This window comes from Prunus avium, chromosome 1 (assembly GCF_965620075.1).
Source record: "Prunus avium chromosome 1, drPruAviu1.hap1.1, whole genome shotgun sequence".
Taxonomy (NCBI): domain Eukaryota; kingdom Viridiplantae; phylum Streptophyta; class Magnoliopsida; order Rosales; family Rosaceae; genus Prunus; species Prunus avium.
In genome coordinates this window covers 15,855,989-15,871,509 of record NC_142284.1, presented here as the reverse complement: position 1 = coordinate 15,871,509, position 15,521 = coordinate 15,855,989, and the positions used below count along the sequence as shown (strand labels likewise).

The 15,521-nt window shown below is 37.2% G+C and overlaps 1 protein-coding gene and 1 pseudogene across 3 annotated transcripts; both read right to left on the bottom strand.

Annotated features, from left to right (window-relative positions):
• Positions 1-2,691: 2,691 nt before the first annotated feature.
• On the bottom strand, positions 2,692-6,083 carry LOC110749178 (uncharacterized). 3 transcript variants are annotated; one of them, XM_021949230.2, is made up of 4 exons: positions 5,831-6,083; positions 5,255-5,389; positions 3,878-4,715; positions 2,692-3,585 (listed from the first exon to the last, which is right to left on the bottom strand). In XM_021949230.2, exons 2-3 carry the CDS (start codon positions 5,359-5,361, stop codon positions 3,914-3,916), a joined length of 909 nt encoding a protein of 302 aa, XP_021804922.2. In that variant the 5' UTR covers positions 5,362-5,389; positions 5,831-6,083; the 3' UTR covers positions 2,692-3,585; positions 3,878-3,913. The 3 variants fall into 3 exon arrangements, with proteins under 3 accessions (XP_021804922.2, XP_021804931.2, XP_021804906.2); XM_021949239.2 differs by having other exon boundaries at positions 2,692-3,166; positions 5,255-6,083; XM_021949214.2 differs by having other exon boundaries at positions 2,692-3,511; positions 5,255-6,082.
• Positions 6,084-10,374: 4,291 nt separating this feature from the next.
• LOC148297416 (uncharacterized) lies at positions 10,375-15,288 on the bottom strand (annotated as a pseudogene).
• Positions 15,289-15,521: the final 233 nt, after the last annotated feature.

Sequence of the window (15,521 nt, the reverse complement as noted above, 5' to 3'; positions counted from 1 at the left end):
ATACAAGAAAGCAAAGGAAGCAGATGAAAGAGCCGCTTCCTTTAGCTGCTTCTTGTTGACACGTGCACAGACTTTGCTTCTGTGCATTCACTCAAACGGTTCACAAAATTTAGAGGGCATTTTTACTCCTTTCCTTTTTTTTTCAATACAAATGATATTCTATTTTAAACTAATCTAAATTACGGAAGGGGAATTGAAACTCGGTTGTAGTGTGGAAGCATATCTGGTCTAACCACCTTGATTAACCCATATCCGCTTTTTACTCCTTCCTTTATTTGTGCTAAAATTTGCACTTTATATTGGTTTTTTTCCAAAATATTTTACGAAAGATTTTACGAAATTCTTGTTATGCACACAAAGGGTAATGAATATTTGAAAAAAATTTAGCTGTGAGGCTAAGATAGCATCTCAAATATGGGATGGGGCCAATAATTGCATAAGTCAAGACTCCAACGAATATGACGGTCTAAGTCATCATCGATACACAACTTATCATAACTGATATCAAAGCTAATCATGGTTGATCTCAAAACCAATTTCAAATAGACATCCACAATATTTCAAAGACTCCATCACTATATTGGTATGAACAAACGTTGTTTGGTCTCAATTGACTAGTCCTCGGCCGGCCCGAATCAAGTTTTTCATCTTGTTCATTTGCTTTCTACTTAATTTTTTCAGCTAACTCAAGTCTTGTTTTCACTCCGCTAGATAAAGTGTGAAGTTCTTTGATTGTTGAAGACATAGAAAAATAAGTCATGCCAAGCTAATTCCCATTCTACCAGACTTTTCTAGTATGGTAGTGGCTCGCTCGGGCAACACATCACTTGGCCTATTTCTTGGGTGAGATTTGGGGAAAACACTCACCAACGTACCAATCATCACATGAGTCGTTGTTAGAAGAATATAATTTTTTATATTTATGTACCATGTAGATTAAATTACGCAAGCTTAACCAACGACAATTAATGTGATGATAAACACCAATTACACCAATTACATGTGTCATTATATTATTTGCTTAATAAAAATTGAGTCTTTTCAGTTTAAGAAGAAATGAGGTATATAGTAAGGGATCCATCATGAGCCTCTACATTTAGCATTCATGTATTTATACGTATTTAGAGAAATTTCAAACATTATCTAACGAATTGAATTATTCCACGTCATTATAATTACGTAAAATTAAAACTCTCCTATTGTACCTTATCACTTACCGGTTACTCATCTTATTTATTGTAGTTTCCCGGACTCCTAATGTCATGGACTTTGATAAGCAAAGCCCCTGAACGTTAATTCGAACATCTTTTGTGCAGAGACTAAAACTATAAATTGGGGTTGAAGTTGGATCATAGGAGAAATGGCGGCCATGAGCAATGCGTGTCTGCAAGTCCAGGGTATTGATTAACACTAAAATAAAAATAAATTTGATCTCATTAAAGATTTTTTTTTTTTTTTTTTCCAAATGATCTCATTAAAGATGGGCAAGGGGAAAATGATAGGGGTGAGTTTTTAATATAACATAATTTTGATGACGTGGACTAATTATACTTCATTAGATTAATCAAATGATTAAGATTGCTCTAAATGCGTTTCAATGTACATATGCTAAATGTAGAGGCTCGGGATCCTATAGTAAGGACCAATATTTATCGCAAGGCTAAGACTAGCCATATAACATCAGCCAAAAAATTCCTCACTATAGATATAGTTGAGAGTGCTGCATCTATTATTTAATCTCTTGTCTGTCAAACCCTAAACCCTAACTGAATCTTTATTTAAACGTCTATTTTCACCCGTTTGTCTGTCAAACACTTAATCTGCACGTAAGGAAATTTGCATGTGAATCTGCTGCAAGTTTGTGTTTAGGGTTTTGCATTTTCCATTCAAACATCTTATTTGTAAAGCATTGTAGTAGTCGGAAGTTTATCAGTGTTTCATTAGAAATGTTTGAGCCGTATCTTATGAAAGTTGAGGTATATGCTAGCATACAACACTGCATTTCATAGCTAGAAAAGTTGCCTACTTGGTTCTTCAAAGCCAACGGTAAAATAAGAATTGAAATTGCGGTGAAGTTGGAGAAATTCTATAGTTTGACCGTTAGATCGAAGAATTACTACATGCACGTTTACTCGAAAATTATTCGACTTTTCCTCTAATTTGGGTGATTTAAGAATTTATAGCAGATGTCGTTACTACATATTAATTCTTCTTATATATAAATCTTTTGGATGATGATGATTCTCAACAATTTATGTCGTGTGATGCAAGGGAAAACCCAAATTTAAGTGAAGTACTGTTTCTCCCCAATTCTAGTAATTAAGCAACCAAGAAAATAGAAATTAAATTTATCCAACATTTATGGTGATGATTTTGGAAATATTGCTATCATATTCTCTTACTGTTAAGAGAAGTTTTTGGAAAACTAAGAGCAGCCACTAGTGCCATTGAGGTTATATATTTAGGCAATCAATATTCCGTTGAGTTGTATTCTAACAAAAACTATAATCAAGTGCATGCCTCATTAACTGGGAAGCTCTTATTGTCTGGTCAATCTCCAAAGATTCTCAATGTCAATTAATAATATGAAATGGGTACGTACATCAATATCTGATTGTAAGGAACCTTATAGCCAAGGAGTAAGGTGACGGATACCCTATTACAACCTCTAGGAAAATAGTCACAAGGAAAGAAAAGAAACTGAGACAGTAGCTATATGCCTTCCATCATTAGCTACGTATGCATTCATCCTCAAATTTCAGATGTGGGCTCCACTATAATTGAATGGAACACCGAATCCAGTTCAAGCTTCAACTCACATGAAATTGCCAGAATCTCATTCTGGAAGTGCCGCCCAAAGGGTCATCGTCACAACCATCACTTCGCCTTTGTCATTCCCAACAGTAGCACCTCAAATCTGGTTTTGAATAACCATCTACATTGAGTTTTGGTCGAGCCACAGGAGGACATTTCAAACGAGCATGTTTGGGTCTTTGAGGCATCACCAAAAGTTCATTCACTCCTCGTATTCATCAAGCAAAGATAATGACATGTTAAAAGGAGATGACAACTCGGGGATCTCAATCCCATGCATCCCAAACTGTACCAGATAGCCCATGAAGCTGACCTCTTTCCAAGTACCCATCATTGTGCTCAGCAGAGAGAGCTTCAAAATGAAAGACAATTTCAGCCAAAAACACAAAGAAACCATGGTGGCTCCACAAAAATTCTACAACGAATAAGTTGACATCACATAGCAAAATGTTGAGCATGATAAGAGACCATATGCGCTTCCTTAACTTGGGTATGGTTTGAAATAAAGAACCGGATGCATCCCTACTGTCCCTCATGACCTTCATATCTTGAACTACCCTATATTCATTCCACATTGAGTGAATAATGCCAAACCAACTGGGAAGCTCCCAGTGCTGGAATTTTTGCATAAACTATACCATAAGATTCAAGAATTTATACTGCCTCCGACAAAATCCTCAACTTCTTACATAGCGACCTGCCATGAAGAAGAAAGCTGTAGGTTGACATAGAGCATAACTTGCAGCAGAGCTAATAAACATTGTCTGTAGCCTGATAAAGAAGTTGAGAAGAATATTTTGGTTAAAGTTCATAGGGGAAACTAGCAAATGTACATGCTCTGAGAATACTTCTCTGTGTCAGTTTTATTATTAACAATCTAGGAATACAGATATTAAAATGAAATGTCAAATCAAAGACAATTGTCGTTTCAGATCGTTTTAAACTTAAACTCTATCTCTATGCGTACGAACAGGTGCTATCAAATTAATTGTAACTAAAATCTATAAAACATGGGGCAAATACAATCAATTATAGGAGAAAGATAATGAAGCTGAGACTCTACCTCATATTTAATCTGCAAGTTTTATTAATTTTTGCTTCAGACATCGGATTTGCAACCGCTAAACTTGAACTTCACAACAATTTTTTGTCCGGACAGCATACTGAGCTTGGGTTCTTCGCTATCATCTCTTTCAAGCTTTTCACTCGAGAAATCCTTGGTTAGATCAGAATTGCAATCATGCCTAACATCGATCATATTCTCAATTCCTTCACCCCCCTGCTCAAGAGGTGCGCTCGAAACACAGCACAATCTTTTAATTCTAAGGAGATCCTCTGATGTACAAGGCTTGGCTACAGATAAAATACTCGCCATCGACCGCTTCTTATGCTTACCCTTGTGTTGTTTTTTCATACGCCTCGGCTTCGTAGAAGAAGTCAATGTTTTATTACACTGAATAACATTAAGGTGTGAACTTGGTATTGTAGTTGAAGGTGTTGAAGGTTGATCTGTTGAAACCATAATGTTGGAAGCATCGTGGGGACTGAAGCCAGTCTTGTTTTCTTCATGCTTATGACTGCTATTTGAAGGAGATAAATGGCAATGTTGGATTGAAAGGGCCGATACTGCTTCCTCAGAGTCAGAGTATAATTTACACTCATCTTCAATCTCCTGCTCAATGGTATCTGGTTCTTTATCTTCGGAGTAATCAACATTCTCATCATCTTGTTGAGTACAATTCAAACCTACAGCTCCTCTGAGTGACTGGATGGCTGAATTATGGGATTCAAGGGGCGGCAACACATCACTAATACCGTAATTGAGACAAATTTGCAAGTATTTTTCTGGAAATGGCCAGTTAGAAAAGACATCTTTCTGACGACAAGCAAGAACATACTGTCTGCAAATAGAAATAGTTATAAATGAGAGGCTAGTTGATTTTTGGAGCAAAAAATTTTAAGTTGAATGTAGTGCAACTCATTCTTCAACATAAAATGAACATGCACGATACTATTGTACAAAAGGAAACAAAGGAAAAATTAAATACACGAAATCAGATATATACGAATGGAAATCAACATGAAACTCACTCACAGAACTGATAAATAAAAGAGCAAGACCTCATAAATTAGGGAGAACCGAAATTTGTTCATAACCTGGAAATTTAGTTTACTCCAAACTTGTTCTTCTGAAAACCCCCAAAACAGAAAGAACAAAAATTGCACGGTTCTATTAAAGAAACAGTATTCTGTATTTCAAATTAATGGAACAAAATTGAAAACAAAATACAGAAACATGCATTTCCACTCCAAAAAAAAAAAAAAAAAAATCAAATATAGGTTATGAAATAGAATCTGAAAAACTAGATGAAGATATATAAAAAAGACAAGAAAAAGCACTCTCTCTCCCAAATATATTATATATGCGAAGATCAATCACCTTATAGAGAAGGGTCTTTTATCTGGTTCCTCAAGATTGTTATTTGAAGTTGTTTGCTGATGCATAGATTGGGAAACCCCAGCTGGGTTTTTCTGCTGAGGCAGCATAGGGTAGACCGCAGAGATTAACCAATGGCTAAAAATGAAAAGGAAGACAAACCCAGTTGAAATTATGGGCACTGCATCAATATGGAACAAGAATGGAGAACAAAATTATGGGCAATCAATGAAAACCAAAAGCCCTTGACCCAGAGAAACGAGGGTTGGAGAACAGAAAGAAAGCCCGAGTTTCAGCTGGTGGGTTGACCAAAGGTTGAAAAGAACACAAGAACATCAGAAAATGAAAATGAAATTTCAACAGTCTGCAAGTTCTCAAAAGAATGAAATAAGAAAGAGAAATGTGTTAAGAGAAAGCGTTGCGAATTACAGAGGAAAAGAGAAGTGTGTTCAAGCTTAAAAGGGTTTGGGATGAAAAGGGTGTGTAGCTTAAAAAGAACGCAAGGAAGAAAAAAAAAAAGATATGTTTGTTTTTCAAAATCTGAAGAATTTTATAGATGGGAAGAGAAATTTGAATTACCTGTAGATTGTTTCTCGTGACTTTGAGAGAGAGAGAGAGAGAGAAGAAGAAGAAGAAGAAGAAGAAGAAGGAAATCGAAGAGACACCTCTAGTTATTTTCCTTTCTATTTTTGTTTGGAGATTTGTTGTTTTCTTTCTTTCTCCTTCAAAAAAATAAATAAAAGAAAACAGAGAAAATCTGATATTTGGGTGTGAGGCTGAAGGGCGTGTAGTTTTTAGGTTATGGAGTTTGAGCGTTCTGTTTTGGAAGGCAGAATACATTTAAGCTTTGACCAAATTTAACAGTCAACTAAATTTGAGAAATCAAAAATGGGTGGCCTAACTGTCCCTGCGTTTATTGACCAAAATGAAAAAAAACAAAAACAAACTGTCCTGCCTTCACCTTGAGCTTCTCCCTCACAGAGGACATATCAAACACCTTTTATGGCTTGAGAAGCAGAGCCTTCATTTCTTCTGCAATAAAATTATCTCCTGTACATGATTATGGAAGTCCTTTTTCAGACTTGTCTTCTTGTTTTCCTGTGTTTAATTTGCTGTTGTGTTTTCTGGTGGCAGGTGGTTGTTTCCTCTTTCTCTTTGTAATATCTCTGTAGCCTGTTGCTTGCTTGCTCATCAGGCTTTGGCATTTGTTTTTAGATTTTATGTTTCTTTAGGTGAATCAATAAGTTTCCCTTCATCTGTGAAAAGATGGCTCGAACACAGCGTTTGATCTTCTCTCTGCTGAAGCGACTATCGCAGTTTTTATCTCTGAAATTCTTCTGACATATATGGTTCCTCCTTTGCAAATTTTGCAGTATCTGTGTCTGCATTTGGTAACTGATGATCTTATTTGGTCCTCTAGACTCAATTAACAGATATATACTTACGGTGAAGAAGCTGGAAGGAGAAGGCCATTTCAATACTATTGATACCCAACACATCAGGAAACAGTTATAGATACGAGAAAAACTCTAGTGTAAAAAACATAAAAGTTATACAAGCAGATTGCAAAACTTCTTCTGCCTTTTTCCAGTGGACATGGGAGGGCTTGAAGGCTTTGTTAGAGAAAGCTCGCGGTAGAGAACTCAAAAAACTGAGAATAATAATTGTTGTTAACCCCCGGGAGGGCGTGAAGGTTTTGATTGCCTTTCTTTTGATATAGTGAAGCTGGAAGGAGGGGATCGATCGATCTCAATACTACTGGTGATTCTCAACATATCTGTCAAGTGATGCAATAGGACACCAAATTTTACATCTAGTTAGCAGGCATAGAGTCTCTCAATTTTTCTGATTATCTCTACTATTTGTAAAGCAGCTTAGAAACCACACTTCAATTATTTTTGGTCAATTGAATTTGCTTGTAATAGCTACCCTGCCGTAGGAAAAAGAAGGAAAGAAAAAGCAAAAAACGGTTCAAGGTACAAATGTTTAGGAGCAGAAAATTCGGTATAGGTGATTGAGTTGAACTTCTGTCGCTGGACTTACTAAGCTGAATGTAGATAGGAGGCTGATAAGAAGTAGGGGTGTACGTAGGACAATATAGGAGCTATTATATATTATTTGAGCTGAATGTAAATGTTCTTTTTCCGGGATTTTTGTACAGAAGATTTCGCTTGTTTCGGGTTAGAAGAATTGATTGTTAAGGGTAAAAACTATTATGTCAGTATATTTTTTACGTAATAAACTGAGTGAATATTTGAACTGAAGAAATATTACATGCAGCTGTCGGACTGTTCAATGATGAAGAAGTTCTCTGAACAGCTTCAAACTAGATGAGAAAGAGAAAGTGGTACAAACCTATTGAGGCAGCTGGACAAGTTTGTTCAATGGCTTCCTTTGAGGAATATATTACAATGAATTACAACTGATTCTATGGAAGGACAAATAAAACCCATTAAAGCCAGATAATTAATAGTACTGAAGCTAGTAAAGATGACTCCAGCAGTGCCATGCCAATTGAATAGTCTTATAAAAAATCATAGAATTCCAGAGTTTTTCGCCTTGGACTGAGGAGCAGAGTTTTAGCTTGTGCTTAAAAATTATCTCCTTTTTGCAAATCAATAGCCTGTTGCTAATTGCTTGCTCAGGCTTAATTTTACATTGTTTTGTCTGCGAGATGACTCTATCTCCTTACTGAAAAAAGCAAGCTAATCAAGTTTTTAACTTCAAAGTTCTGAGGTGGTTCCACCTTTGCAAATTTTGCTGAAAACACATGGTAAAATCTGTTGGAAGGATGCATTTTGGTGAAATCTTAGATCCTAGACTCAAATATTACACATATACCTGCAATGCATTTGGTGAAGCTGGAATGAGAAGGCTGTCAATATTCCAACACATCAGGGTATAAGAAACTTACTCTTGATGAGAAAAAGATATAAAAAGATTTTAAAAATTCCTTTACTACAATCACTTTGAATCCAGCACATATATACTCAAATTAAAGTTAAGCATGAGCTGAAGGCGAAGAATAATCGGAGAAGAAAATGCAAGATTGACAAAGGCGAATTGCATACCATTGTTGTCGTTGAGCTTCTCCCCAACAAGCCATGGCAATGATAAGCATTTATACCCTAGCTAACAGTGGTTTTGCATGAACCAAAGTGAGAGAGAGAGAGAGAGCGAGATGTGGGTGATGCTGCCGCAGTGGGGCTCTATATAATTGTTGTTAATTCTCTTCTTCTTAGTTTATGCTAATCGTTTTCATTGCTGCGATGGATTCATTGAAGTTCTGCTTTGATTATGATGGCAGAAGAGTTTCTGCAGATCTCTGCAAAATAATATAGCAAGCTACGTCTATGGATGACCCATCACAGTTCATTTACTTAACTTACATACGGTTAGCGCAGGAGGTTTGAACTATGTTACAGTTCATCCATAGCTTTGCTGCGCTCAAGCTTTGACATTTGTTTTATGAGTTCATCTTTCTTTTCATGAATCGATAAATTTTCATTGATCCACGAAAAGATGACTCAAGTCAAATGCAGCGTTTGATGTTGTCCGTATTGAAGCGCTGGTCAGTTTATCTTCAAACTTCTGGGGCATTTCCACCTTTACAAATTTTGCAGCAAAGCCTTTACCACCGGGTGAAATTTTTTGCTGCATTTGGTGAAGATCTTAGATCCTAGACTCAGTTAACGCACATATACCTCAATGCATATGGTGAAGCTGGAATCCAACACACATGAGAAATTAACTAAACTGTGAGAAACATAGAAAACTTATTTCAACATATTTGTTTCCTCACTACAATAACCTTGAACGAATATTTTTATTTACTTAAAATAAACTTCTTCTAGCTGCATTTCCTAATGAATACGAAATTGAGAACAATTGTGGTTAGCCTCCGGGAGGCATCGCCTCAACGCCTCACCTTTGTAAATCTTGGTTTGATCTCAAACTTTGTGCTTTTCCTATTTTGATTGGTGTGATTTCTGTTCCTACTTCGGTCATGCGATGCAATGGAAAACCAAATTTACTAGGCATAGTCCATTGTGTCTCAATTGGCTGTTATGTCTTAGGTTTGATATATGTGTTTTTCTGAAGTTTTCATTTATTCACCCTCGATGAATGCAGCATTTGATGTTCTCCATACTGAAAACGCTGATCAAGTTTGTATTTTTAAAGTTCTGAGACTCTGCAAATTTTGCAGAAAATACGACATTGTAAAATTTATTGGAATTAAATAATACACAAAAACCCTGCACGCCTACCCATTTGGTGAAGCTGGAAAATTTATTGGTCATGTGAGGCAATCAGTATTGGTATCTGGCACTTCACATCACGGTAAGAGTTACAGATATGTCTTATGACAAACTAAATCAACTGTAAAAGAGATAAAAGCTTACTTTGAATCAAGTACACAACCTTCAGCTTTTTTTTCTTTTTTCTTTTTCCTTTCTCTAGCTGCTTTTCACAATGGAAATGGGGCAAATTGTATGCCAGAAATCTAGTATCATGATCCCTAGAAATCATTTTCTGGACGTTTTCTCATTAAACAAACAGACAGCAACATGCCCGAAATATTAAGCGTGAGCTTGAGGCTTGAGCACAAATTAGAAGGAAAGGCAAGCACCAATCCAAGAAGAAAATGCAAAAATGAAGAAGGCTTGAGCACAATTGCATACCATTGTTGTTAAGAGCTTCTCCCTGAAAAGCCGGCAATGATAAACACATCTACCCTAGCTAACAGTAGTTTTGCATGAACCACCGTGAGAGAGACACAGAAAGTAGGTGATATTGCTGCAGTGGGTTATATACACGTGTGCGTGCTGGGGCATAAAATCAACTTTGTTGTTTCTTCAGCAATTTGCAAGCATGTGGCTTTGTTAACGTTCAGAAATTTTTAATGAGAAATGAAGAATATGGATGTATAGAATCAACTGTTTTCTTCTCCTTTGACAAGGCTGTTTACATTATGATCCTGTCGTATACACAGGAACTTTTCCTAGCATTGTTAAAATCCGCTTGCAGACTTTTCTTCTACTCATCTATAATCTAAATGAATCAAAATTAATTACAGGGAAAGCAAGTACAGAAGGGAGGGGTTTAACTCAGTGGTGAAAAATTTATGAGCTTTTTGATTCAATCTGAGAGCAGAATTCTTGATACAAGTCAAATCTCTTTTGCCATTTTAAGAATTCCCCCTTCAATTTAAAATATGCCTCCCATTCCTTCTGTTCAAACTTCAAGGAACAAGCATCAAATCTCAACTCTACAGGGCAAAGATCATCAAATAGTTCTGGTATTACAGAGAATTCCAAAGCCACCCTATTTTTGTCCACAAGCACTTCAAGGATTTCAGAGTTGTTAGAAAAGGCCAGTTGCAGAAGCTCAATGGACAAGTCTGACCACAATCTCTTCAAAACAACCTCGTGTATGCTTGCTGGCAAGCTAATGTCATTTAAAACACTTGTAACTGCAGGAGATGATCTAAACTTACCAAAACCACACGCATGTAACTTTTTGCATAAAGTTTCATGAAACTCTGAGCTAAAAAGTTCCTTCCCTTGATCGTTACAGGGAATTTTTATTTTGTCATCTAAGACTTCATCAAGATTACCATTCAGATAACCACTGAGATAGTCAAGTTTAAGGTACTTAAATCTCCTAGGAAATTTGTATTCCTCATCAACTAGGGAGTACATCAAATAATCCTTAAAAAGCAAATGTTCTCTATGTGATTCTTCTGCCTTTTATACAGAATCAAACGACGCACAATATCTCTGTAATTCAAGCTTACCTGAGTACATAAGCCTTATCAGTGTAAAACCACTTTCGACCAAAAAAAAAAATATCAATGTAAAACCACCAAATTCATCTGGCTCAGAAAGCAGAGCAGACAGATCTTTGTTTACAATGCCGAAGCCCAATACAATTTCTTTCTTCTGCTGCCAATCAATCCATTCAGGAAGAGCGTCTTTTGAAAACTCTTCTTTTACAAGACAGCTTCTGCAATGGCACTCATGGCCTGACAATAAAAGATCTGAAGGGAGCTCCCATGCATAGAAGGATTTCCAAAGTTCTGCTATTTTCGAAGCTACTGATCCTATCGGAGCTGGGAGGGAAGGTCCATAGCAAAAGATACTAAACTCACAATTCCAAAACGACCCCACTATAATGCAAAAACCGGAGTCAGAATTAAATTTGTCACCTCGACTGTGACCTCAAATCTGACAGTCTTAAAACATCAACATAGCTTGGTTTATCAAGGCCATGCGCCCATTGCAACATCGGCATCAATGGCTTGCGCACATCACAAACAAGTAACAAAGTGTCAGAACCCAAAACAAAGTGAAAATCATCAGAACCTGCCTTCGAAAGCACGAGGAACTGCTCCTTTGCAATGGAGGCATACATATGCAACATCTCAATTTTCATCAAACAACTCACATTACACTCATGGGCCCTCAAATCAACTAAGAAAACTGCATCTGAACGTGCAAACTATCAAAACTCTAGGGTGCCAACTGAACTCACAACTCAACCACCTATAATTTCGTGAACTACCCGAACCATCATCAACATCCCAGGGCACTTTCAATCTGGTCCCATCAAATTTGAAATTTGCATTCAAACTGTGGGGGGTTTTTAGACGAGACTCCAAATCAAACAAGAATAAATCACCATTCTCTAACAAGACCACACTCTCTTCCAATAAATGTGGACTCCAACAAGCATGTACAACACAACAAGTCTTGAAAATCTTACTACCCTAATGAACTTGTTGATGCTAAAAAATGATTCAGCACTTTTGGGCCCAACTTAATGATGTCTTGGCCTTTGGCACCTTCAGGGCTTCGGTAGTGCGGTTTATCTATTAGATAGAAAACGCTCGGTAAGCCCTTGGGCACCGGTGTGGTACAGCCGAAGGCTCTCCGATGCTTAAGTAAGAATAAGTATGGAGTGTATAGTAATCTGGACAGAGTAATGGTTGAATTGCCGAAAGTCTCAGTTACCTCCATTTTGGGACTTGTGCCTGCTTTTATAAGTCTTAGGAGGTGTGCATGTTGTGTAAAACTTCAATGTGGGACTGTTGATATTTCCTATGGTGGCTCCACATGTATGTAATTTCCTGATAAGGGGTCTTGTGTTACGCTCAACAATATGGGGTTCCGAACATTCCCCTACCGATGGCGCTTTTCAATCCACGTCTAAACTCTGTATTGGTCAATCCAATTGGGTATAAACAGGAGTCCCCCAAGTTCTCACTTGAGAAAATCTTCTTAGTTGGGGATTTGTTCTTATCTTCAGTACCCTAATTAGTTGTAGGCTCGCTACGATGTGTTGCCCAGTATGAGATGCCATCACCATTCACGGCATTCAGTTCAGTGACCCTCTCTGGGGTAAGAAATCTAGACTCTTTTTTTTTAAATACTGTATTGGTGTTATGCTTTGACTCCTGCTCTTGGCTTTACATGGGTCATAAATATATGTGTGCCGTTCGGTAGGAACGTTCTCCCGAATGGTGAGGCATACTAGCCTACTCTCTTGGTGCAATAAATGTCCAGTGTCGAATGGTAGTTTTCAGAATTTTCCAAACATATTGGTGGGTAACATGATGCTTAGGCTTCTGTGTGTGGCGTGCTCATTGGGAAGCAGGATCGAGAGCGCCAGATGATGCTTAGTCTTCTACGCATAGCGTGCAGGTCGCTACCGCTCATTATTGGTGCCACGTGACGGGGGCATGAGGGTTGATCAAAGTAATAATGGCTTCCGTTGTGTTATCAAGGGGTACCAGTTGATTCCTTCAGTATAAAAAGGGGGGGATTCCGGATTTGGAGATCATGTGTGTTTGTGAGAGCTATTTGTGAGTTTGTGAAGAGGCGATTTCCGGCGAACATCCTTCGGCGAAAAGGAAATTTCAGGTGACTGTGCACACGGCGAAGCGAGTTCCGGCGACTTCTTCCACCATAAGAACAAGGTATTCTACTCTTCTAGCTTTCTTTTTTGATTAAATGCACCTTCTTGGCTTAAACTAGACTATGAGTACGTATGATCACGAAAAATGTTCGGTAGTCTAGTTGCCGTTGGTAGCGATAGCCATAGGACTCCATAGTTTAATCTTTGCATGGCATTTAGTTTTCCTTTCATTTTTGTTTGTAGATGTTCGATAGCGAGTCACCGTTTGATAGTGAACCTAACGTGTTTGATAGTGAACCTAACGTGTTCGATTGAGAATCATCGGACGATCAGAGGGAAACCGATAGTAAAGCACTGAGTTTTGTTAGTGCCGAGAGTGAAGATGCCGAAGTTGAGGTCATCGAGGAGAGGGCCAAGGCTGTGCCCTCGGTCGGCAGAGGGAAGGTTCATCCAACGGACGGGGCAGTGTCGTTGGCTATAGTGCCATGCGGCGTTGACTGCGCAGGCACAAGTCAGTATTGTGATATAGAAGCTTTTTATATCTTTTGTTTAATTCAAAGACGATTGTAATATGGGTTATTTTGTTGTAAATTTATGTGAAAGTTAATATATTGAATGTTGTTTTTCTTAAACCACATGTCTCTACTTCTAACACATTTAACCGAATAACAATAATCCTTGAACATGATAGCACATAAGTGAAAAAAAAAACCATCAATACATAAATAATTTCCCATGTGCTTTAAACAAAACCCAAGAATTAAAGTATAATGTCATTCATTGCATCACCTTGTTGGCAGTAGCTCCTCTTGATCTCATGCAGGTGAGTATATGCTCAAATTCGATTATATTTTCATTTACTTTCATAGAGTCCAATATAGATACATGAGCATTCAAAAGGCTATAAAATTGTATAAACATTTGCATGGTAAAATCATATACTCCTCCCAATAACATATGAATACATATTAATCCATACTATAGTGAAGTGGGGTAACCCAAACTGATCACATCAAACAAGTTTAACAATCCAAAAATCAATTATTTGTAACATATCACTGATTTAACCTCCAATAAGTCATTTGGAATGCAAAAAAAAAATTGGGCAGGATGTGGTATGGTGACTACAATTTCCCATAATATTAAATACTTGCTCAGAAGATACAAGTTCTCCAAAAAAAACTCGACTTGGTTCTTTCAACTATGTGTTGTCCCAAATTTGAGGCTGAGAAGATACTTGCTCAAAAGATAAAATTGTCACAAAATCCCACAATATTAATAATCTTGCAAGTTAATGCTAGTATGTAAAGATTAAAAAAGAAAACTATTAAAGTTGAGTACCAATTGACAAACTTGACTGTTTAGGTGTTATGTTTCTCCATTGTCATCTCAATGTTCAAGCAAAACACTATTAATGTCTCTACCGTCATCTCATAAAAACTATTTCTTGTATGCATTTCTAATATGGTATGTTTCTCCATTGTCATCTCAATGTTTATTCAACACCAAAGGCAGCTTTATTAGATATATTTCATATGTTTAAAGCTTATTAGAAATGCATACCATATTCTTGAGCTCATATTTGATTGTATTATGATTACGTTGCTTCACCAAATGACTTCCACATATGATCTTCCTTCCACCTCATCAATGTCGTTAATTGCATTATCCAAAGTCTAAGGTGCAGAAATGTCAGATTTTGTAATGCTTCCTATGTCAAAATAATCCCTTGGTCTTGTTCTCACTACGGCATGTAATTATAGTTCTGTTGGATGTTGAACATAGAAAACCTGTAGAGCTTGTGATCCCAGAATAAATGTATCTGGAGGTGGAAGCAAGTGCATAAAGTTTACCCATGTAAATCCAAATTTATCAATTTTGAGACAATTACGAGGATCCGGATTAATCCAGTCGCAGTCAAACAGCACTACATTGCGTCCATGGCCATAGTCTAATTCAATTATGTCTTTAAGTACACCGTAGTAGTCAACAATTCTAGATCTCAGGTTTGGGTCTCGAGTAGTAGCATAACTATCAATCTGAGAAGACACAAATACACCACTATTTTGTGCCTTCAAGCCATCAACAACTAATTTCGCATGGAACCGAAGACCGTTCATAATGTACCTGTTGGTCCAGCGACAGACCCATATTCTGGGGCCACTAGCCAATGCTCGTAAATCATCGCTAACTTGTCCAACCCCATTTTGAATTTAGTTGTAGATCTGCACATCAATAGTTAAATGGAAATATCTATGTCAAAGAAAAGAAGTTGATGACCTTGTTCTCATCCACATATACATATTACAGAGTTACATTTACTTCCCAAGTTACTAAACCTATTTAGATTTGT